Raw genomic sequence first — 24,771 nt, 5'->3', positions numbered from 1 at the left:
TTGAGACCAGGTTTTCCCTGTTTTTTTTTTTTTTTTTTTTTTTTTTGAGACTAGGTCTTGCTGTCTGTCCCAGGCTGACCTCAAGCCTTTAGCAATCCTCATGGCTCAGCCCCCTGAGTGCTGGGGTTACAACCATGTACTCCTGACACCAGATAAAAACAGCCTTCTTTGTGGCATCTCAGTCTGTATGACCCTGCGGGTGGCTGACTAAAGGCGTTCTGATCTTCTTAGCTAAGAACCAGTGGATCACGTGTGTCTTCCGAGTTTTAACAAGAAGTTGTGGCTTTGGGCCACTTGATAGTTTGCCAATGCAGTCAGCAAACCTCTCCTGGATGCTAGCAGCTCCCACATACCATGGCTACAACAGAATCCTACTCACCTAATGGGTGAATAGAAAGGGCACACGGTCTGCAGATGTCTGTGGTCTGTCACACAAGCTGTGACCGTAGACTCCATCACATGCCCTGATTGCCACTGTCAGATAGTGACTGCTTATAAAACGATGGCCTCCGACTCTACAAAGAAAGGCTTTGTGAGATACTGCGCTAAAAAATTAACACATCTTTTCTTCCTTGAACATAATTGAGAATGTGTTCATTGCACATGTATGCTCACATGGTATACGTATGCTTATGTGCCTGTCTATATGTAGGGATGAAGCTGTGTGTACATTTTTGCATATATAGATGCCTGTATCTAGACGCTTTCGAACATGTGTGTGTTTATGCACCCCTATATTCTTGCCTGTGGTTGAAATCTCTATGCAAAGACAATATCCCTTTCCCACCCAGGTCAGAAAGGGCTTCCTGGTCTGCAGGGAGTGAAAGGAGACCAGGGAGACCAAGGTGTACCCGGCCCTAAAGGTAGGTGAATTGGTTTTATTTGTTTGTTTTGTTTCTTATTAGATATTTTCTTTACATTTCAAACATTATCCCCTTTCCTGGTTTGTCCTCTGAAAACCCCCTATTCTCCCTCATCCACTCCCACTTCCCTGTTCTGGCATTCCCCTACACTGGGGCATCGAGCCTTCACAGGATCAAGGGCCTCTCCTCCCATTGATGTCTAACAAGGCTGTCCTCTGCTACATATGCAGCTGGAGCCATGGGTTTTTCCATGTGTACTCTTTGGTTGGTGGTTTAGTCCCTGGGAGCTCTGGGCGGGGGGTACTGGTTGGTTCATATTGTTGTTCCTCCTATGGGACTGCAAGCTCCTTCAGCTTCTTCAGTCCTTTCTCTATCTCCTCCATTGGGGACCTTCTGCTCAGTCCAATGGTTGGCTGTGAGCATCTACCTCTGTATTTGTCAGGCAGTGACAGAGCTATATCAGGCCCTGTCAGCAAGCACTTATTGGCATCCACAATAGTGTCTGGGATTGTTGACTGTATATGGGATGGATTCCCAGGTAGGGCAGTCTCTGGCAGGTGAATTGTTAATGCACCAGGCTTTATCAATGTTCTGGGCAGATGCAGAAGCTACCAAACACGTGGGATTGGAGGGATGTCAGATGAATGGAAACATCAGTAGAAAACAGAGATTAGGAACTCTTGTTGGAAGTTTTGGCATCAGCCTGTCTTGATAGTGGAGTTGTCTGGTGTGTGACTCGGCAAGTCCAGGGGAGAAGAGAGGGGGGCGAGAGGAACCTTCGTGTTGGGGATCCAGCATGTTGCACAGGCTTTGACATCAGACCGACACCAGCCACTTAGAGTTGGAACAGAAGAAAATCTGCCTTCCACTGCTCACAATGACTCTGGGTGGCGTTTGCTGTGCCCACGGGCATCTTCAGGAGAGGAAGGGCAGGTGGCAGCTGTTGGTTTCCAGAATGGAGTTGGGAGGGCAGGATTTTTGGCTTAGTTAAACAAGAAGGATGTAGCACACATCACCTGTGCATTTGATGAGGCTCTGTGATGGTGTGTTTGGTGATGGTACAGTGGCTGCTGACAGTGAAGCCGATCCTCTGCCTGTCATTCCCACAGGTCTCCAAGGTCCCCCTGGGCCTCCAGGTCCCTACGATGTCATCAAAGGAGAACCAGGGCTCCCTGGTCCTGAGGGTCCCCCTGGTCTTAAAGGACTCCAGGGACCACCAGGTCCAAAAGGACAGCAAGGTGAGTCCTTGGGTTGTGTAGGTGCCTGGGTGTGCATGTGGGGTTGTGTAGGTGCCTGGGTATGTGGGCGGGTTTCCTATCACCTATGTGTCTAAGCCCAGAGTCTGAACAGCGGTTGACTATACAAACACATTTATATTTGAATGTGGAATTTGTTTAAAGTACACCAGACATAATAAAGTTTTTGGAAGACAACCCCCCGCCCCCCACCGACTCTAAATGGCAAGTAAAATACAAGAAGACCAGAGGCTTACAACTCAACACAGTTAGACTTAGAAACATCCGACCCTGCCTTGCTTGGCAGGGCAGCTGGCAGAGTGGAGCACAGGTTCCCATGGGCTGCTGGGATTGCCACTCATATACAGGGCTCATGAGTTGTTCTGTCTATGAGCAAAGGCCCTGTGGCTCCTTCCCTGTGTTTCCAGCACACCCTCCTCTAGGCCCTTGCTATTCTCTGCCATTCCTCTCTCAGGAGCTGGTGGGAAAGGGGCTGAGAGAAAGCTGGGGGATTGGAAACAGCAACCAAGAAATGTTAAGCTTCAAGCTGCTTATGAGTTAACTGTGCGTGTGGAAACGGTCACCACAGCCTGCCCATGGCTTGAACACTGAGACTCTAGACTAGTGGCTCTCAACCTTCCTAATGCTGTGACCCTTTAATTCAGTTCCTCATGTTGTAATGACCACCAACCATAAAGTTACTTCATTCTTACTTCATAGCTGTAATTTTGCTAATGTTATAAATCATAATGTAAATATCTGACATGCAGGATGTCTGATGTGTGACCCCTGTGGGGATTGTGACCCACAATTTGAGAACCACTGCTCAAAAGCACAGCAAGGAGGGAGGCCAGACAGACCTCTCTCCCCGTCTCCCTTACTTGACCCTTTCCAGGTCTGGCTGTCACATAGCACCTGCAAAAAGCTTGGGAGAGCTCAGGGGACAGTCTGAGGGACAGGGTTGGGGCAATACCCCTTATAAACAGTGTGTCATCTGAGACTCCAAAAGGGGAGTCCTGGGCTCTGCAAGAAGCAACTGGGTCTACCAGGCCCTGACGGGCTACCAGGATCCATAGGTCTCTCAGACATATCAGCAGTCTGGGCCCTACGCTTGCTTCCCTGGAGAAGGGGAGAAAGAGGGCCAGTTTGCTGCCCACCAGACCAGATCACAAAGTCTTCTTCCTTTCCTGTAGGTGTGACAGGCTCAGTGGGCTTGCCTGGACCTCCAGGTGTCCCTGGGTTCGATGGTGCTCCTGGCCAGAAAGGAGAGACAGGACCCTTTGGACCACCTGGTAGGTCTTTACAGCAGAAACAATAGACCCAGGCCTGAGGAACCTCAAAAGGAAGTTAAAAATAGTTCTGACAGGGTACCAAGGTAGTCCATGTCTTAGAAGAGAGAGGCTCCTGAGGGAGCTGAGGGTTGCTGTTGTTGATCGGTTAAGGTGTGTGCTTTCCAGAGTAGCCAAGGCGGTGGGGTGGGCCCCTGTGGATTCGTAGCAGCACAGCATCCCACAGCTACAAAAATTCTGTTTTAGCCACAGCTAGTGGAAAATAGAAGTGGAAAATAATAATGTCAGTGTTTGTCCCGAGGCCACTGGTGTGGAATAATCTTCACGGGCCCTCGTGGGAAGCAGGGACTGTCCCACTGTGGTGTCCCTGTGCAAAGAGCACAGCTCTGCAGACCTGGGGCGGCATGTGCTTCAGCCATCCGAGGGAATGCACGATCCAGTTATCTGAGGACTTCCTTCATGCTCAGGCTGTTGGATGAGAGTAAAGCTGTTGCATGGATTCTGTAGTGCTCGCTCTCCCCTCTGAGCAGCCCAGGATTCCTTATGAATGGAGCACTGCACTTGCAGTATAGGCTACTCTGTTATTCACAGAAGAGGTTGTCTCCTGCTGCACTCTGGGCTCATAAAGCTATGCAAAGGTGTGATGTGGAGGCCTGCGAGGACTTAGTTTTGCCCTTTCCACAACCTTAGTTTCGTGCAGTGAAAGGTCAGAGACTTCTGCTACTTTGGGGCAGAGCAGCTAGCTGCAGTTCCTTGGAGCCGGGAGCAGGGACTTTGGAGGGAGCCAGATGGTAGGTAATAAGGTGCGCATTTACCTTCTCTCCCACAGGTCCAAGAGGGTTTCCTGGCCCACCAGGCCCCGATGGGCTGCCAGGATCCATGGGTCCCCCAGGTACCCCATCTGTGGACCATGGCTTCCTTGTGACCAGGCATAGTCAGACAACAGATGACCCACTGTGTCCCCCAGGGACCAAAATTCTTTACCATGGATACTCTCTGCTCTATGTCCAAGGCAACGAGCGTGCCCACGGGCAGGACTTGGGTAAGATGCAGTTCTTTTCCTGTGTGGCATATAGTGGGCTCCTAATTAGGAATATGGCATCCTTTTCTATTTGCTACAGTGTGGTGGGCTGGGTAGGCAGTGTCTTTTGGCGAGGGTTTGTCAAATCTCCTTTCACCCCCCACATGCTGACCCCTCAGTTCAACAGCTTCTATATGTCTTGTGAGAAGCATGGTCTATGAGGGCTTGGTCCTTAGACGTTTTTAAACTTGTAAAACTTAAGATCTCACTCTAGTTATTAAGTACAGTTGAGGGTCCTGCTGTGGCACACGTAGCAATTTGTGCAATGTTCTTAAAATCGGGCTGCTTACTGTCGGCTCTTCTAGAAATACGCCATGTTATTCTGACAGAGGCTCTCTGCATCTTCTGGACTGCCCCCTCCCTCCCGCCGAGTTCTTTTGATGCAACAGGAAGCCACATGCATACGCCCACTATTTTTATCTGCTCCAGGGACCCTCCACCAAGTGTTGCCCTAGGGTTGTGTACATTGCTGATGTAACCGAGTAAAATCAGAAGCACAGAGGCTGGGAGACCTACAGTCATGCACCAGACATTCCTCCTGGGACAGGCTACCTTCTGTTGGCACACTCTGTTGGCATGTTTTCCTTGCCTCAAACACATCTGTGTTGCTCTTTATAGTTTCCTTATTACCTGATCAGTTGAAATCTAATCTGCCAATCACTTGCCAGCATCCCAGCTTACTGGTGCCGTTCCCAGACTGTGTGGACCAGAGTGCAGGTTCTCACTTCCTGCTGTGTTCTCTCCTGATCAGGTACGGCTGGCAGCTGCCTGCGTAAGTTCAGCACCATGCCCTTTCTCTTCTGCAACATCAACAACGTCTGCAACTTCGCCTCCAGGAACGACTACTCTTACTGGCTGTCCACGCCAGAGCCCATGCCCATGTCCATGGCACCCATCTCTGGGGACAACATCCGGCCCTTCATTAGCAGGTGAGCTTAGCATCCAGAGGCAGTTGTTAAAAATGAAGACGAGAAATCGGTGCACACTTGGCCTTGAATGTAGAGAGGTCTGCTTCTGCCTTCCCAGGACTGGGGTTAAAGGCATGCACCATCATGCTTTTTTTCTTTAAAAGAAGATTTGTGCATGTGTGCGTGCGTGCGTGCGTGCGTGCGTGTGTGTGTGTGTGTATGTGTGTGTGTGTGTGTATGTGTGTGTGTATGTGCACATGTGCAGCTGTCCTTGTAGCCAGAGACATCAGATCCTCCTGGAGCTGGAGTTACATGGAGTTGAGAATCACCTGCTATGGGTGGTGCTGGGAGCCTCTTCTGGGTCCTTTGCATTTTCTTAGCCACACTAATTCATCTCTCCAGCTCCCAAATGTCCTTTCTTAAAGGGTGAATGGATGCACATTGGATTTTGTGTATCCACGGCTGTCTGGGTTGGCTGTTCTGACTAAGCCTACTCCGAATGCGGGTGCCTTCCGACCTTTTGCTCCATCCAGAATTGGGGTTGCTGAGTCACACGTTGATTCTATTTTTAAGCGTTTGAGTTTGAGACACTTCCTTACTGTTTTTCCCCCCAGTGGCCGTGCCCTTGATGCCCTTGACATCATGACATCCCCACCGGCCACGCACAAGGGCTCTCTCCCCCTTTGCCTTCACATCCTCACTAACACTTGTCAGTCTCTGTTGTGTTTTTCACAGTAGCCCAAGTGGTTGCAAAATGAAGCCCGTGGGACTGTAGTACCGAATATATAATACCTGTCTCATCTGCTTGTGTAGTGTTTGTGCATAAAAATTATTTCAGATTCATTTCACTCAGAAACTTAGGCGTGATCACTAGCACCCCAGAATTGATGGTGGAGGAGCACAGATCCATTTCCTGTCCCCTGTCCCATTGAAGTTTGCTCCCTTGAGACTGTGTAATACTGATTGAGAATGCGTATGTCTCTGGCTGAGTGATTCCCACATTAAGCTTGTCCCCACAGTGGCAGACATCTGGAGTGTTTTCAACTCAAGATCTTGCCTGGTAGGAAGTAAGGCTGGACATTTTATGAGTGAAAAGTATTAGATTGTCCTATTATTTTTTTTGCTTGCTAATTTCCTTCAAAATAAGTTTATTGTTCAGTTGTACTAAGAAGTGACAGAAACATGGAAATGGACAGACTCACTTGGCCAACGATTCACTTTGTGCGTGCAGTATATTAAAGACAGAGGAATGAGATCTCGGGAGCATCCCTTAGGGACTGACGAGAAAGCACCAGGCATCCTCATGTACTCTTGCGAGGCAGCGCTCACTATGCAGCCCAGGTTGGCCTTGAACTCGAGATCCTCATGCCTCAACCTCTTAAGTGATCGGATTTTGAGTCTGCTCCACCATGCCGAGATCTTCACAGGTCCTTTAAAAACAGGAGCGAGCATGAAGACAGACAGACAGACAGGCAGCCTGGCAGATCAGCTTTACCAGAGGGTCACAGACTTTCTGTGGCTGTGCTCTGAAGTCCCTCGTGACAGCCTTTTTCCTAAATGGAAAATGTCATTTATTACACTTGAAGAGTACACAGAGCATGCCGTACAGACGTGTGATCTGTATGCAGACCCCTGCCCAGGCTGTGTTGAAGGCACTAGAAGGAGAACTAACTTTCTGTGGTTTTTCTTTTTAGCTTTCCTTGGAAAACAGGTAGAAAATGTTTATTATTGATGTCTCTTGGTTACTTTTGGAATGGCGTCTATGCTGGTCTTGACTTGGTTGAAGACACAGGCCCAGGGAAACTGTGTGTCTCATTCTTTTCTCCATGGGCATTTGTCTTCACAAAGTTCCTGTTCTGTGAGCACACCTGAGATGTATACCTAAAATTTGGCATTTCAGGGTTCTTTATGTCCCTGCAGCTTGAGGGGCCCTTCAGGTCTCACCCAGCCACACAGGCATCTCTAATTCCCTGTTGTAGGGATGTGGCCTCCTCCCTGGGCTGAGAGTTACTTTAGCTTGATGGTTTCCAGCAATGTCTCAGGACTTCCAGGTCCCTTCTCTCCTGTGGGAAGACCCAAAAGCTTAATTTTAGAAACATTGACATAAATCTTTCCTTTTGAGTTTTGAGCCGAAGAGATGTCAGCTGCTTTCTTTATCCTGTTGGCTACAATTTCTAAGTACTTTCTACAGACAGGAGTGGCCATAAAGCCACAATTCCATCACCTGAGAGAAATGACCGGTGGTCAGAGCGGAAGGGAATTTGTGATGGCCTGGGCTGTGACACTAACCACAGCTGTCCTTCTCTTTGGCCTGCCCCTCCTCTCCCCCCTAGCACCAAAGCATCCTGGGAAGAAGGGCACTTTATTTCCCATGCCTGAAAGGCAGAAGGCAGCAGATGGACAAGGCCATTTCAATTTCAGTGGCTGGTGTTTAATGGAACCTTTTAGTTCATCTACATTTATGTGACTAAAGTAGAGAGAGTGTGTGTGCATGCATACACACACACACACAGACACATGCACACACAGACAGACAGAAGCACATACACATATGTGTGCATGTCCACACAGACAGACACACACAGAGACAGACAGACAGACAGACAGACACACACACACACACACACACATACGCACGCACGAATGCACAGCACAGAAAATGGAATGACTAATCTAGCCGCCCGCCCACCCACTTCCTGTCCACGCATGCAGAACTTGTGTAATTATTCACACGTTTGTACTCATTTAGCAGCGTGGCTAACACTCTCTTCACTCTGTGACTGGAATGTAATTATTTTGCTGCTGCTGTTTGTGTTTTTAAGCAGTGCACTCCCCCACCATCCAGTACTCCCTTACTTGAGTGAGCTTTAGAACACCCGACCACGCTGTGGTTTTCACTCACTCTGGGGTGACTTGTCATGGCTGGGCTTGAGCTAGCCTGTCCCAGGAGGGACTTTGTCCTCAGGAGGGGCCAGAACAGTGATTCCCTCTGCCACGGTTATGACGATCCCATTGTTCCTCTTATAGAATAGTTTAAAAAAAAATCAACTGCTTTTGAATTGAATGTTTTAGGAGTGAGACGGGCTTGTACAACCAAAGAGGAGTCCCTGAGCCTGAGTCCTGGCACTGGCCACATTATTTATTCACTTAGATTTGAGCCAGAGAACCAGGGAGAGAGGGCAAGGGATGGGTCATCCCCAGGACCATCCACACGGAATGCCTGCTTCCTCTCTTCCAGGTGTGCGGTTTGTGAAGCACCGGCCATGGTGATGGCGGTACACAGTCAGACCATTCAGATTCCGCAGTGCCCTAACGGTTGGTCCTCACTGTGGATCGGCTATTCCTTCGTGATGGTGAGTGTTTGGGAGACTACATTTCCTTGGGAGGGCCCCCATTGATGTCGTTATCTCCTCTATGACTCCAAACTTCCCAGATCATCCCTTGTTGAATGTAACTTGGAGCCTGGTCTGTTGCTCTTGCGGTCTACAGTGCGCCCAGGGCTCCCTGCTCCTCTGTGTTGGGAGCTGCTGCCTCCCATGAGCAGGGAGCGCCTAGAGTGTGGACTAGAGTGTGGACTAGAGTGTGGACTAGAGTGTGGACTAGAGTGTGGACTCTCCGTAGTCATGTGACCAGCACCCGCAGCCTGACCAGCTCCCTCCTGTATTGTTAACACACAGGAGCTTTAAAGCAGAGAGCACTCGATGGGTGGGAACATGGGTACCCCTGTAAGCTTACACTGCTCCTGCCAAAATGGTGGCCAGGAGAATGATCCTCCCAGGCTAATACCCAGGATGCACCTGGGCAGTGAGGTACGCTCTTCTATCACCTGGCTGGTTTTGGATGTTTGTTGGCTCCTTGTAACCTTTCCTTTAAAAAGCCAGTTATGGCAGGGGCGATTCCCTGTGTGAGGAGCTCATTGTGGCTTCTTTGGTTTTATCATCATGCTGAAAAGTATGGACTGAGTGCCCACAAGTCCTGAACTAGTAAGAAAACGGGGAGGAATTTACCAACTTCAAGTAAGCATTCTAAGCAGACATCTTTAAAATTCTCGGGCAGAACCAATTTGTTCATCTGACCTGCAAACTGATGTTAGTATTTGATAGGAAAAGGGCTTCCTAATTATTTTCTAAGAAAGCTGGGTGCTCCCCTCTCAGTGGGAGGAGCTGGTGTCTGGTTTCTGGGATTGCGTAGAGGCCTGAGTGTCCCAGCCTGGCCAGCAGACCTGGATGGTGGACTACCATGGCTGTTGAGCAGTTTTTTTTTTTTTTTTTGGCTCAAAGTCTGTGAGCCTGGGATGACTAGGAGGGACCTGGAACCTTCCCGAGGAGGCATCCTGGCTCCTTCCTAGGGACGATGAATCTCTCTTTGGGTTTGGGTGATAAAACCTCAGACTCATGCCTTATGCTTGTCCCACAGCACACCAGCGCTGGTGCTGAAGGTTCCGGCCAAGCCCTCGCATCCCCCGGGTCCTGTCTGGAAGAGTTTAGAAGCGCCCCATTCATCGAGTGCCACGGCAGAGGAACGTGCAATTACTACGCAAATGCTTACAGCTTTTGGCTCGCCACCATAGAGAGAAGCGAGATGTTCAAGTGAGTTAGACATGGAGGGCTCTGGCCTCCTGGCAGCCCTTTCTCTTTTGTTTCCTATAACCCACCAAATAGGAGTCTGTTCTGAGAGGGCAGATGACCCGGATGATTTTCAAAGGTGATCCGAGGTGATAGGCTCCATTCTTCCATTTGCTGGGGAGCTGAGAAAGAAAAGAGGTCATTTGCCATTTGTAGATGAATGTGCTAAAATGTTATAGAAAGCAGCTGAAATCTTCAAAAGGCTTGTGAAACATTGTATCCTTAATAGCCAGCGGGGAGGGCTGTGTGGCTCCTCTCTGTAGCATTTACATAAGGTGTGCAGGATATGTGAACTAAGGAACTTAACAAAAGACGTTTCTTTCAGCACAAATATCACTGAAATAATAGGCAAGTCTTTCCTTTCTTGTCCCTTCCCATTTCTAAGATTCATTTGAGAGCAATGAGCCCAGAGATGCTGGCTTTGTTGAAGTTATTTTGGTCCACCTCCAATGGTCAGGAGCATGTTGGCTGATGGGGCAGGAGGAGCTTCTTACTGCTCCTGCCCAGACATGGCCACTCTCTCCTGCAGACAATCCTCTCTGTCTTCTCTGTTTTGGAGGCTGCCGTGAGGAATTCTGCAGCTATCCTGTTTTTCAGATCAGGTCATTTGCTAAACATCCCAAAGTATCATGTGCTCAACAGCTAGGATATGGGAAATTGTCAGATGCAGCATTAGCAAACAGTCTAGTTTAGTTATGGAAATTAGAGTCTGCTCCTTACCCCTCAGCCGGGGCTGGGGTGGGCTTCGTTATAAGGTTAATAGCCGAAAATGGGATTTTTGCTTGGAACCAGCAGCCTGGTATAATGAACCAAACTGCCTCCTTAAACAGAATTAGATTTTTTTTCCCTTAAAGCTGGAATTTGTAATGGAATTTGTAGGGTAAGCTCCTTCAAGTTCAGGACAAGATGTTCTTCCATGTGGTGAGCGACCTCAACGTTTAGTTGGATTTGATAAGTACCAATCAGAGGTGAGAATTCACCTTGCTAATGACTAAAATAAGGATCAAGACGAGTCTCAGCTGCTCAGTGTCTCCCCCTCTCTCTGGCCTCACCTCAGGCCATGTGTATTGAAACACTCCCAGGGTTATGAACAGGGTTTGAGTGTCAGCTCATTACTCCAGGTTTACCACTTACCCTACCATCCAATGAAATGTAAGGAACACTCACTGTCAAATATTGTGGAGAAAAATAATGTTCTTCCATACCCTGGGAAGGCTCTAATCTATTAGAGACAATGAAAAGCTAATTATAGGACTAGAGACATGGCTCAGTGGTTAAGAGCACTGATTGCTCTTCCAGAGGCCCTGAGTTCAATTCTCAGCAACCACATTGTTTCACAACCATCTGTAACGGGATCTGATGCACTCTCCTGCTGTGTATCTGAAGATAGTTACAGTGTGCTTGTATAAAGAAAAATAAATAAATTAATAAAAATACATATTTCTTAAAAAAAAAAAAAGAAAAGCTAATTAGTCCTATGGCTGAGAGGTGTGATCTTGGCTGGGCTCCGGTGGGCTCGTGCATGTAGGTAATGTCTAAAACATTCCCATGTTGTAGAACCACAGACCCCAGTTGCTGTTTATCATCAATGTAGACGGATGTTTATCTGGTCCCTTAGGGATCATAGGGCTCTGGAGCTGGGGCTACAGAATTTCTGATTCTGTAAGCACCTGCATTTCTGATGCTCCATGACTCGCTGTTGCTGCTGCTGCTGACGGTGTAACTCTGTTGTGTTGCAGGAAGCCCACGCCATCCACCTTGAAGGCAGGGGAGCTGCGAACACACGTCAGCCGCTGCCAAGTGTGCATGAGAAGAACATAACTATGATGCTCGCCTCTGCCACCGTCACAACATGGTGCTACTCCCCCCCCTTGTCCTCTTCTCCCTCCCATTGTATTTGTAACAGCAATGAACCCTAGAATTATATCCTGTGTACCTCACTGTCCACTATGAAAACCATAAAGTGCCTTATAGGGATTCGCGTAACTAACACACCCCGCTTCGTTGGCCTCTGTTTGCTGAAGGAGAAGGACAGGCAGCGGAGAGCTTTCCATAATGGCACATACCAAATGGCGCTCCTGATCCAATAAAAGATGAATTGCATTTTGCAATCCAGTGCACTGATGTCTGGGGCGAGAACTCCATAAGAAACCCAAAGGTGCTAGGGGCGTGAGGCGCTCTCCACACAGCCCACAGCCCGCTTCATCCTGTCACCCCAGATGTGAGTGCTGTCCAACCCACTGTCCAGTGTTTCCACATCAGGTCCCTCGAGGGGCTATGCAGAGAACAGTCAAGGGAACTGGTTTCTTCCACTTTCTACATGGAACTCCATCGTTTCAGCCCCAAACACAAACTTATGCCCTGTGTGGTACTATGCAGCTGCTTTTGTGGAAGTCATGGCTTTCCTGTGGAATAAAGATGGTCCAAAGGTTAGATGGAAAATAAATAAATAAGTAAATAAATATATATATATATTAGTAATTTATATAGGTGTCAGCAATTAGGCAGGTCAAGTTCTAGCGTAGAGCCTGTTGTTAAATAAAGCGCACTTGGTTTTCGTCTCTGGAGAAACTGTACTATCCTTTCACAGGGTTACCAACATCAGGCCACTGAATGTGAAACACCAGCTTTCCTCAAACTCACTCCTAAACCAGAGGAGGTGTATAGATAGCCAAAGCCAAACCCATTCCTAAACATGGTGTCTGATAATGAGCCCTGTGCCTGGCGCTTCTTGCTTCTGCTCTGCGTGGAGTATTTTCAGGGTTTGCAACACTAACCACAGACTGAATGACTGACTTCCCGTACGACAGCCAAGGCCTTTGTTAGCCTCCTTCATCCTGCATCCTGGCAGGCATTTCACACCTGAGCACACACAGGCAACTTCCCAGCTCCTCTCGAGCTGTGACACAGCCCCTGCAGGGAGTGGACAGGTCGCAGGAGGGCAGACTCGGACCACTATGCTTGAAGTGACATTTCACTAAAAGTACCCACCCTCCAAAAAAAAAAAAAAAAGTTTTTAAGACTACTAAGGCCTTCTGTGTAATTTCTTTAAATGTGTATTTCTTAAGAATTCAAATTTGTAATAAAACTATTTGTATAAAAATGAAGCTTTTATGGATTTGTTGCTAGAAATGAAACGTTGAAAGAGAAGTTACCACACGTACCACTAATAAACCTGTAAGCTTTGCTGCATACCTTAGATCATTTTTATTTTGTATGTGTTCAAACAAGAGTCCTAGACTGGGGGTAACTTAGGGCGACTAACTACAAAGGAAGAGAACCCTGCCATACTTTCACTGCATTGTCAGCCCAGGCATTCCTTAGTCACCAGGCCAGCAGAGTGACATTGAAATTGGATCTGTCAGGCCTTAGCCCATTTCTGCAGCAGAGAGGACAAGGGCATGGGGCTGCATTCAGACTCAACTGAGATACTCAGCTCAGATGTGTGCTGGAGAGGTGGCTCAGTCAGAGAGTGTACATTTGGATTTCCAGGATGCACGGAAAAAGTCAAGTGCGGTGGCCCATGCCAGTGGCTGTGGCAATGGGGGCCTGGGCAGGGAGGGCTGAGACACTCAGATCCCTGGCCCTTGCTTACCAGCCTGTCTGGCTGAGTTGGGGAGTTCCAGGTTCAATGACAGTTTCCCAGAAAATAAGAGTGATTCAGGAAGACCCTGAACATTGACTTCATGTTGTACACACGAACCTGTCTCCATGCATGCACATAAAAGATGGTATACACAAACATACACATACATGTACAAAAAGAAGATATTGTCTGTGTGTGTGTGTGTGGGGGGGGAGATTTAAGCTTTGGTAATTTTGTTTGTTATTCGAGACATTGTCTTACTACATAAACCAACCAGCTGGCTGGTCTGGAATTCTCTGTGTAGATCAGGCTGACTTCAGACTGGTAGAGACCCACCTACCACCTCTGCCTCCCAGGGCTTGGATTAAAGGTGTGTGTCACCACACCCAGCAAGCTTCAGTTTTAAACTCGGTTGAAATACAGTCCATGTGGGATGGATATGTTTTTCAGTTTTCATGAAAAGTCTAACTGTTGACATGTCCTTGGCGAATTCAACCCAGCACAGCCACAGTGAGGATGAATCAGGGTAATGTATGAGCGAGCGAGCGACCTTTATGCGCAAGGAAGAAGCAAGAGCATGAGGGAACATTGTGTGAGATAACACAGGAGATCCCGCTGTGGACGCTACGCACGGTGCCCTGAATGCTCACATTACTAGGCCAAGGTCACAGAGGGAGGTCTGATTTTGGTCCTCTGCTCACTTTTGACGTAACTGATAGACAGCACTCTTTGTGCTTTCCTCTGTCTGTGAGAATGGAGAAGACAAATAATAGGATTCATGGGACCATAACCAAAACCCTCTGCAGTTATGTCACCCCCCCCCAATCCAGGTTCTTACAGCGCCGTGGCGTTCTCAGTCTCTCCCCCTCCTCCCTCTACTCTCAGAAGTGAAACAATCTTGGACATGTTTGTCAAAAATCAGCTGCATCTAGATGTGTGGGACATACAAGCAGTTTAGTTTTTAAAAGATTAGGTGTGCCTTTAACACATGATTACGTTACATGTGGGTATCTGTTCTCAGATACCTTGAGAGAGAGGTCATTGTTTCTTTTCTCTTCTTTTCTTTTCTTTCTTTCTTTCTTTCTTTCTTTCTTTCTTTCTTTCTTTCTTTCTTTCTTTCTTTCTTCCTTCCTTCCTTCCTTCCTTCCTCTCTCTCTCTCTCTCTCTCTCTCTCTCTCTCTCTCTCTTTCTTTTTAGACTTATTTATTAATTTATTTTATATCTAAGTACACTAAAGCTGTCTTCAGACACACCAGAAGGGGGCATCAGATCTTATTACAGGTGGTTGTGAGCCACCATGTGGTTGTTGGGATTTGAACTCAGGACCTTTGGAAGAGCAGTCCGTGCTCCTAACCACTGAGCCATCTCTTTAGCCCGAGGTCATGTTTCTTTACTGAGTTCATTTTGTATCTGTAATTTAATTGGCTCTAAGTGTGAGCTTATCTTAGGGATTCCCTAGTTTCACCCACCTACCAGTGGCTCCACTTTCCATACCAAGCTGTCTTGATTTAGCTTAAAAGTAACCTTTTTAAAAAAAATGTATGTATATGAGTGTTCTGTTTGCATGTCTGTACATTGGTCGTGTGTCTATGCAGATAGACAGTTTTTACATTTCCACGATAAAGTCCACTCAGTCACAGTGTGTTATTCTTTTTATGCATCAAACATTTTGGTTGCTATTTTAAAACTACTTTTTTTGTGTGAATTTCACACCATGTACCTCAGTCCCATTCATCTCCCTGTTCCCTGGTACCCACCCTTCACCCTTGCAACCTCCCTGCCAAAAGAAAAAAGATCTTGTGGAAATCTTAGTGTGTCACACAGTATGTCCTTTTGTCTACACTTTGCTTGCAAATGTTCACTTCCTTGAGTCTGGTCTGAGGCTTCTGGATTCTGCGACTCTATCAATACTGGAACCCTCTGAGACTCCTCTTGGAGTCCTGTTGTTGCCCTGTGTCATGGAGATCCTATAGTTTTGGATCTGTAGGACTGCCCCTTCATAAACTCCAGCAGTTCATCTGTGGGGTAGATGCTGGGGTGGGCTGATTTAAAGTCCTGGATCTGGGCCTGGGAGGTAGCTGAGTTGGCCAGCCTGCAAGCTCTCCATCTCTGCCCCTGCTAGGTCATCCAATGGCAGCAAGGGGCAGAACCAGCTCTCTGCTTTCATGCCCTCAGGGACTGCTCATCCACGCCCACACCATCAGGGCCAGCTCTACTGTCCTGCCCAGGTGAGGTGATGAGCCTGCTTTCCTAAGTGTGGCAGCTGTGTGAGGAATGAGGCCAGCTCTCTCACCTGGCATAGGTGGCAAAGGATGAGGTGGGGGGCCTTTCTGCCTCATGTTCACCTCTGTACAGCAGACATGTTGTGGGCCCAGCTCTCCTACACTGAAACCCTCAGGGCCAGCTCGCCAGTGCCCCTGCCACCAGGATCAGCTCTATTGTGACCCAAGCAAGGTGCAGGGCCCATTCTCCCGATTGCTGCAGCCGGTGACAGGCAGGGACAGCTCTCCTGATCTCATGCCCCAGGGACAGCTCATGATGCCCTAACAAGGGGTGGGGGCTGATTCTGCACAGTCCCCAGACATCAAGATGGCCCCAGGTAGTGGCTCAGACCAGAGACATCAGACTGGCCTTTGGTGGTTGCAGACTCCTGCTGCTGCAGGGCCATGGACCGACCCCAGACATGGCTCTTGATGGCAGCACAGGCCAGAACCGCCACCATGGTGGCGTCACCAGCTACTCACATCAGGCTGTTCCTCACTCACTCAAGTCTCCAATTCTGCCTCTCTTCATGGTGCCCACATCCTCCTGTTTCTCTCTTTCCCATCTCTCTGCCACTGACTTGCTCCTCTTAGCAGTGCCTGTGGTGTCTGAGTGTCTGTGATTGTCTCAGGATTGGTCTCAGGAGTGCTATGCCCCACCTGTGCAGTGTGGTACCAGGCAGGGGTCCTTTTGGGTGTCGTCTGCCTATCTAGGCCTTCCTGGTTACTCTGGACTGGTGATCATCTTGGGTTGACTCGCTGCTTGGGCCACATGGCCCCAGGTTGGAATCATCTCCTTGTTTGCTAATATTTTATTAAATACTTTTTGTGTACGCAAGTTAGGAAAGCTGCTTTTAGTCTTTTTGTGTGTTGCCATGGTCTGGTTAAATTTGTTGTTGTTATGTTATGTACATGTATGTGCACATACCTTGGCATGCATACAGAAGGACAACTTGAAGAACGGGCTTTCCTTTTCCCGTGTGGGGTTCTGGGAATTGAACCCAGGCTGAGAGGCTTGGTAGCAAGCGCCTTTACCCACTGAGCCATCTCGCCAGCCCTTGGTCCAGTTTATGTATCAGGGAACGCCATGTACAAAACATGGGCAGCACAACATTCTGCCTTTTGTTTTCTGGAAAAGATCAAGCAAGACTGATGCCGTGTCATCTTTGAATGTTCAGAAGATCTTGCCAAGGGAACCGTCTGAGTCTACAAATGTCTTTTTTGAAAGCTTTCCAATGGCAAATTCAGTTTTAAATGGTTGCAGGATAATCTGGGCTCTCTGGTAATCTTGGACAGGACCGGGAGGCTTCCTGTCATGACCAGTTCCTCCTGAGTTACTGATCCCCACACCGGCATGTTGTGGTGGCAACAGTGGTGGCCTTTACTTATTCCCCAATATTAGAAATTATCATCTTCATCGTTTTCTTTGTTGGTATCTGTTAGCATTTGGTCTAGGCTCTGCCCCACAGTTACCTGGCAACAGACAGGTGTGCCGACTCAGTATAAAAGGGGCTGCTTGACCCTCTTCCTTGCTCTCTTACTCTCTTCCCCCTCTGGCTTCTCTCCCCACCCCCCTCCCCACCCCCCCTCACCATGTGCTTATAGGCAGCCTCTCTTCCTCACCTCCTCCCCCTCCTCTCCCCTCCTCCTCCCCTTCTCTCCCTCCTCCCCCTCCTCCTCCTTTCTCTTCTTCCCCCTCTCTCTCTGTCTCTGTCTCTGTTTCTGCCTTTCTCTGTCTCTACTACCCCTTCAATACCCCCATGCCCTAAATAAACTCTATTCTATACTATACAGTGCTCCCTCAGGGGATAGGATGCCTCAGCACGGGCCCACAGAGGGAGCCCCTTCCCCCACACCATACAGCGCCTCCACCAAACACATCCCTGGCTTTGCTCTCTCTCTCTCTCTCTCTCTCTCTCTCTCTCTCTCTCTCTCTCTCTCTCTCTCTCTCATTCTTCTTCCTTCCTTTTATAAAACACAACAGTAACTATGTTGATTTTTCTTTTTTCTTTTTGATTGATTTATTTTATATATATGAGTACACTGAAGCTGTCTTCAGACAGACCAGAAGAGGGCATCAAATCCCCCATTGCAGATGGTTGTGAGCCACCATGTAGTTGCTGAGAATTGAACTCAGGACCTCTGGAAAAGCAGTCAGTGCTCTTAACCACTGAGCCATCTCTCCAGCCCCCTATATTGATTTTCCAGTGAATCGGTTTTTGTTGTTGTTTCGTGGATTTTTTTCTCTGCTTCCAATTTCATTGATCTGCAAGGCCCAGTGGCACATGACTGTTAATCCCAATGCCACGGAGGCTGAGGTAGGGGGATCATGAGCTCAGGTCCTGCTGGAGTTACGGAGTGAGCTCTTGATTTGAAATATTTTTCTTTGAATTTTTCTCCTGCCTTTATAATTTCCTTTCGTGTCTTTGCTTTGCATTTATTCTGCCCCCCTTTTCTAACTTCGTACACTGGAAGCCTGTTTGAGACTTCCTGCTTTCATATACGTGCTGGTCGTCCAAAATACTTTTCCGTGTGTAGACTAGCTGCGTCCCATCGCTTGATTCCATTTACATTCAGTCTAAAGTAATAGCTCGTTTACTTTGATCTATGGTCTATCTGGAATGTGTTGTTTGTCTCTCAGCCTGGTGGGGTCGGTCCCCTGTGGGAGTTCTTGTTTTAGTATCTGGTTTCATCATGATTTCATTCTGACCACAGAATAAACAACTCCTGACTTCCATGGTTTTGCAAATATATGTTCAAGCTCCTTTTATAACTCAGGGTATGTCCTTTCTTGGTAAACTTCCTTTGTGTAACTGAAGATATGGGTCCAATTAGTGTTGGATACATACAGCCCTGTGTGTTCTTTACCCGGCATTTGCATCATGTCTGTAGAGGAGAGATGGAGTCTCCAGAGGGCTGCTCTTTATCTTTTCTTGCAGCTGAAGCAGTTCCTACTCTCTCTGACCAGCTCAGTGCAAGGCATGCCCACTCTCGATGTCTCCTGTCTCTCTGATGAGCTGACTTTTCTCCTGGCTCCAGGCACGGAGTCACGTCTCATCACTGTTCAATTTTGAAACAGCTATTTCTTTGGATTGGTGTTTTACCAGTGTGGTGTTTCTGGGTTATTTTTTGTTTTAATTCTGACAATACAATTGCATTTGAAGTGAGATTTTTGTAGACAACATATGGCTGTATCATGTTTTCCAAATCTGTTCTGGCAATCTCCTTCTTAACTGATGTGATAGACTGCATTCATGTTTAATTATTGTTATATTTGGATTTGTGTCTCAGTTTTTGTTTACTTTTTATTTGCTACCCCTGAGATTTAGTTCTTCTCTCCTGTTTTGTGTGTGTGTGTGTGTGTGTGTGTGTGTGTGTGTGTGTGTGACATTTCCAGCATGCTGTTTTAACCCACCTTCTGCGGCTTGTCATGTTGACATATTTTTAAAACAGAAGTAAAGAATAGTTGAATTTGGTTTGAGTTTGGTTTGAGGCAGGACTGCATTATGTATTCCAGGCTGGCCTAGAACTCAACATGTGGTGGAGAATCGCCTCAAATTTGCAGCAATTCTTCTGCCTCAGCTTCCAAGGTGCTACGATTGCAGGAGTGACCTCCAGAATAATTTAAAATTTGCGGGATATTTCTCACTTTTGTTTTCTCCCTTCATTCCAAATATTTATTTCTAGAACCGACATGCTTGGTGGCTCAAGAACTTCCTTTAGAGCAAGCAGGTCTGCAGGGCAGGATGAGTCTGGTTTCTTGTCAGCTGAAAATGTCCTTACTGCGTGTTCCTGGAAGATTGCATTGTGACATCTCGTTCCTCTCAGTCATTCCCCACTGCCATTTCCTTCCCTTCGTCTGGGCCCCGCGTCAGGCGAGACCCTGCAATCTTCCAGGCGCTCACCCTCAGAAGAGCACAATGCTCCCTGGCTTCCTGTACTGTTCCTTGCTGACTCTGCTCAGTTTTCCCATAATTGATCACACTACACCTTGATACGGATCTGGTCTCTTTGAGCTTCTGAATCCATAGGTTTGTGCCTTTCTTCTGTGTCGAAGCCTTTCTGCTCTTGGTCATGGGAGCCCAGTTGCTGGGGTAGGTTCCAGGCTGCACTTTCTGCTCCGCGTGTGGGGTGTATGTTGATGCCTGGTCGCCTTTGGCAGTGCTGTCCAGGTCTGTCCTGAGAGAGCTAATCTAGAGGAAAGCTTACTAGATCCTAGTTGTGGAGCCTCATCTGCTGGGCCCAGGTGAGGTCCTTGTTCATGACATGGCTAACGACAGTGTATGGAAGTATGCTTGATGGGGGAAGGCACAGGGTGAGACAGGAGGCCAGAGAAGCAAACATGACACCGGTTCTTCAAATAACAGCCCATTCTTTTGGCAGCTAAATCAGTCCAATAGATGTACATCGATTCCTTCTTTGATGCAATTACCTTCTGCTTCTGGCCTCCTTTCCAAGACTTTACCACCTCCCATCACCACCACATTTGAGGACTGAGCAACCTAGCACCACCATATTTGAGGACTGAGCAACCTAGCACCACCACATTTGAGGACTGAGCATCCTAGCACCACCACATTTGAAGACCAAACATCTCAACATAACCACACTTGAGGACAGACAGAGTATCCTAGCACCACCACATTTGAGGACTTAGCATCCAATTTTCCCTGGAGAAAATCTCTGTCTAAACCATAGCAGATTTGAGTCATTCACATTCCGGACATCTACTGGCCAGTCCATGCATGCATGTGAAGGAAGGGATGCAGATGAAATCAGCTTTCAAAATAGGGTGATGTGTGAAACTGGAGCAAATGGCTGAACTTTTGCCCTTCTGTTCTGAAAGGATGCTTTTATTTAATGTGTGTGTGTGCACGAGCACGCATGTGTTAATTCAGAGACCGGAAGAGGGCATTGAATACCCTCTTTCACTCTCCACCTATCCGTTTGAGGTGAGGTCTCATTCTCCACCGGTCACTGTGTTTGTTTAGCTAGACTGGAAACCCACGAGTCCCAGCAATCCTACTTTCTCTGTACTGATGGGATGCCTGGCTTGTTCTATGGGAACTGGGATTTGAATTCTAGTCCTCATGACTGTGTGGCAAGCACTCTTAACCACTGAACTTTCTACCCTACTAAAACTCCCCACTCCTCTCTAATGCTCGAGAGCACTGCGCGTCCCTGATTTAGTTGGCGACTCTGCCAGGGCTCTTCTATCTCCACGTGACTGCTGGCTCTCCTGGAGCAGCTGTCTGTTGTGGATATCACTACACACAACACGTATTCTCTGCGTTAACTGGGGGCCCTGTCAGCTTCATACCAGATCCCTCAACTCCTTAGATCACCTGCTCATCTCGTGTCTGACTCCAAAGGCCACTGTGTTGTAGTCAGGGCACTAGAACAATTGCTATTTAGATACAAGTCTTACAGGTTGTGGGCACATCACCGAAACGGTGTGCTTGCCTGGAAAGAGTATTCCATCCCTTGTACTGAGAGGAAATAGATTCTGGCTCTGCCACATATAAACTATAGAAGAGGCTGGGGATCTGCACGATTTAGGTCATTTTTTTTTTTATTTGAAGTTTTTCCAAACCAAAATCGTAAGTTGGGAGGAATCTACAGGAAGAGAAAAGCTAGCCCGACTGCGCTCCCTCATCTAGCCTTTCTGCACTCTGCCTCCATCCTGTGCTTCAGTCCTTCCTCCCACCCATCTACCCGGCACCCACCTACCCAGCCATTATCTACCTCCTCTACCCATGGCTCCTCCCACCCACGGCTCCTCCCACCCACGGCTCCTCCCACCCACGGCTCCTCCCATACATTCCTCATCCATCCCTCTCTTCTTCTGTCTGTTTTATCGTCAGCATAAACACTCGCTGTGTTTTAGGTATGAGGAACAGGGGGACTAAAGAACACCCGTCCTTTACAGTGCTCCGTGTAAGAAGCAAGTCATCGGAGAACAAGCTTACGACCCGTCAGATGTGAAAATTAGGTCGAAATTAAAAGTACAGTTATGCAACAGGAAGAGATAGACCAGAGGGTTGGGTTGGGAATGAAATCAAACACTTGCCTACTTCACAGTGTCCCCACGAAGAGGAAAAGAGAAAAGAGGGTTAGCTGAGGATTACATCCGGGCTCTTCCTTCACACCAGCCTGAACTACATTCTGCATCTTTTTTTTTTTTTTTACAAGTTTATCAAAATGGCTTTGAGACGATTCTGTTGTTTGTCCTCACTTGTAGTTGAATGATTTACTCTGATTTGATTCCTACAATGCAAAGCTGCATTTCATGCTCTTGGATTTAAGATGGCCTTACCACAATAGTTCAAGTGCTTCAAACTGGGCCCAGTTTGAGGGTTTTGTAGTCCTCGGCCTTCGAAATTCCAGATCTGAGAGATCCACAGGTGACACTTGGAGCCCCTTGTCCTTATTTTCATGATCAAGTTACTTGCATTTGGGGGGCTATTCCGATGTTGGCTTGAGAGAAGAAAATTACACTTGTGTGTGTGTGTCCCCAGTTAATCTAATGTTCAATTTGGCATCCTCTTAGTTTACAAAGTAGTAACTCCCCCCCCCCCCTTACAAAGTCCAGGTCACATGGATTTGGGATGTGTGTGTGTGTGTGCCTGCCAGAGAGAGAGAGAGAGAGAGAGAGAGAGAGAGAGAGAGAGAGAGAGAGAGAGAGAGAGAGAGAGAAATGGTGACCCATTGAGAGGTATCCACTTTGCACTTGAATTTAGGTATCTCAAGTTCCCTCTTCTTTTTCCCTACAAATCACACCCAAGATAAAGTTTTTTTGTTTTGTTTTGTTTTGTTTTGTTTTGTTTTGATACATTAGGAGAAAAACTCCTCCCCATCCTCCATCCTCTGGAAAGCAAATTTTCCTATCTATGCCGCATAGCCGCATAGATGGCAGCATAGCATCTGTGGGTGCTGGTGTGGAAGGCTCCCTGGGCTCTGAACTGCAATGGAAAACAGCCCTTTGATCCTCTCTGAGCCATGGTATCGATTGTTAGGCTGCTCCATTCTGGAAGATTCAGACTCCAAGGCGGTGGGAGCCAAGCTCTGCGGGTGGAGGGCAGGCAGCATCCCAGACATTTCCTCCCCCCTCCCCCCCCCACTGTTGTGAGGAGAGCTGCGGGCTAGTTCAGTGCCTTGTGGGCTCACACAGCTCTTACCAGTTCCTTGCTGGCCCTCAGGACTCATAAGTTGTAACTGTAGCCCAGGAACAGGACAGCTGAGCTACCCAGTCACCTCTGGAGTTTGCATCCAAGCTCCAAGGGCTTGAAGGGGTGGGGGTGGGGGCTCTAGAGTGTGGATCGCAATTCCCACGCGGGGGAATGGGTCACTTGTGGCACTTGCCGCAGGGACATGTCCCGGGACGAAGTCTCCTGTGACCACATGGCACAGGATATTGAGAAGAGCGTGTTCATTGGGGGACAGTGGCCTGTCCTTGGGGAAGCACAGGAACAAATGCGCGCGTGGGGACCCAGTGGCCTGCGCGCTTTTGAACAGGGGTTCACGGTGGCGCGGATCTGCAGCCCCGCGAGCGTTGTGTCGCAGCTGAGTCACCTCCCCGCATCCCCCGCGTGGGGAGCTCTTCCTCTTACACCCCACTTTGAGCTTCCTGAGCTGCGCGGGCTCGCGAGGACCATCCACCGCCTCACCCGGAATAGCGGTGCACACCCGCACCACCGCGCACTTGCGGCGCTGAGTCACCGGGAAACTGAGTCACCCTCCCGCCACCAGGAAATACCTTTTTTAGACTGCCAGTCTGAGCGGGGTTGCGGGTGACTTCGGAGATTCGGTTCCTGCTGATCATCAACTTCCCGCGGAGGCGTGCAGGCCTGTTTTCCATTTTCCCACGCGATTCCCTTGGCTTGTTGCTGCGGGCAAGTTTGGCACAGCGTGTACCTGGACGCCCTGCGGGGACCAGCCAGCTTGCGGATGCAGTTGGGAACTTAGGGCGGTCGCTATGCGATCATCACATCCCAGTGATGGTCCTTACACACCGATGACCAAGTTGCCGCCCAGTTTGAGGGCATCTATGCTATTTGTCAAAATCACCTGTAGGTGGCGCCCTTGTCCACTTGCTATCGCGCTTAACCCTGGCAGAAGGGTTAAGGGTCTGCTGTGCATCAGGAAGCCCAGAAGAAACAGAACAGGGTTTGTGAATTAAAATTGTGAAAGTACAGTGAGAATACAGTAAGGATGACTTGGCCTGGCCTTGTGTGAAGGGTGAGGAGTGGGGAGTTCTGGGAGAAATCACAGCGGCAGTGGAGGCACGTTCCTGAGCGTTGGGTGTAATTTCATTTTGCATGAAAAAGAGGAATGTGGATTTGCAACAGCTTGGTAGGACTTGAGTAGGAGCCCAAGGGACTAAGGACCCTTTCCCCAGGGGAGAAGGATTTGGGAATACGGACCCACAGCATCAGTGCACAGGGTCTCATGGTATGACTCCGAGAGAGGGAAGTGTTTATGCCAAACACAGCTCCTGGTGCAAAGAGTGCAGAGATGAGCCAGCACCTGGATTTGTTTATTCATGTTACCTTGAACGACATGTTCCGCTGTGGACCGGTGACTTTAGTAGTCACAAACCAAAACAAAGCCATAAATAAATCAGTGCATTTACAAATGCTGCTGGGGACATCTGGTAGGGGTTATAGCGGACAGGGAGCTCTCTGCTGTCAGTTTCAGATGCTATCTGGTAATATTCTTAGCTCTGGTGCCAGGGAAGCTGAGAGTTTGCTAAATAGCATCTGAAAGATTCACCAAATGGTCCCAGGGATGCCGGATGTTAGATCAGATATTAGGCTGGCATTAGTAGATTATAAGGGGGGCGGGGGCTGAAGATAGCCCAGGTAGTTTGGGTTCTCTATAGTCAGAACTTTCTATCAGTCAATTAATCTGCTGATATTTAACA

The 24,771-nt window shown here is 48.1% G+C and overlaps 1 protein-coding gene and 1 long non-coding RNA gene across 4 annotated transcripts in view; one reads left to right on the top strand and one right to left on the bottom strand.

Moving 5' to 3' along the window:
• Positions 1-13,200, top strand: part of Col4a1 (collagen, type IV, alpha 1) — a 114,467-nt gene extending 101,267 nt beyond the window's left edge. Inside the window, exons 45-53 of one of the 3 annotated variants that reach the window (NR_133670.1) lie at positions 792-863; positions 1,973-2,101; positions 3,292-3,390; positions 4,217-4,429; positions 5,220-5,397; positions 7,071-7,087; positions 8,615-8,729; positions 9,793-9,965; positions 11,741-13,200. Coding sequence is in view for 2 of the 3 variants with exons in the window: in NM_009931.2 (NP_034061.2) it covers positions 792-863; positions 1,973-2,101; positions 3,292-3,390; positions 4,217-4,429; positions 5,220-5,397; positions 8,615-8,729; positions 9,793-9,965; positions 11,741-11,822 (1,061 nt within the window). In the remaining variant the exon portion in view is untranslated. Of the gene's footprint in view, positions 1-791; positions 864-1,972; positions 2,102-3,291; positions 3,391-4,216; positions 4,430-5,219; positions 5,398-7,070; positions 7,916-8,614; positions 8,730-9,792; positions 9,966-11,740 lie in introns of those variants that run through there. The other 2 variants (NM_009931.2, XM_017312555.2) reach the window with 2 other exon arrangements.
• On the bottom strand, positions 864-23,894 carry Gm15418. Its single transcript, XR_003947509.1, has 3 exons — positions 23,605-23,894; positions 10,031-10,123; positions 864-7,439 (listed from the first exon to the last, which is right to left on the bottom strand). It is a non-coding gene; the product is annotated as a predicted gene 15418 (long non-coding RNA).
• Between the last annotated feature and the right edge of the window lie 877 nt (positions 23,895-24,771).

Source organism: Mus musculus, chromosome 8 (assembly GCF_000001635.26).
Source record: "Mus musculus strain C57BL/6J chromosome 8, GRCm38.p6 C57BL/6J".
Lineage (NCBI taxonomy): Eukaryota > Metazoa > Chordata > Mammalia > Rodentia > Muridae > Mus > Mus musculus.
This window is presented reverse-complemented; position numbering and strand designations above follow the sequence as displayed.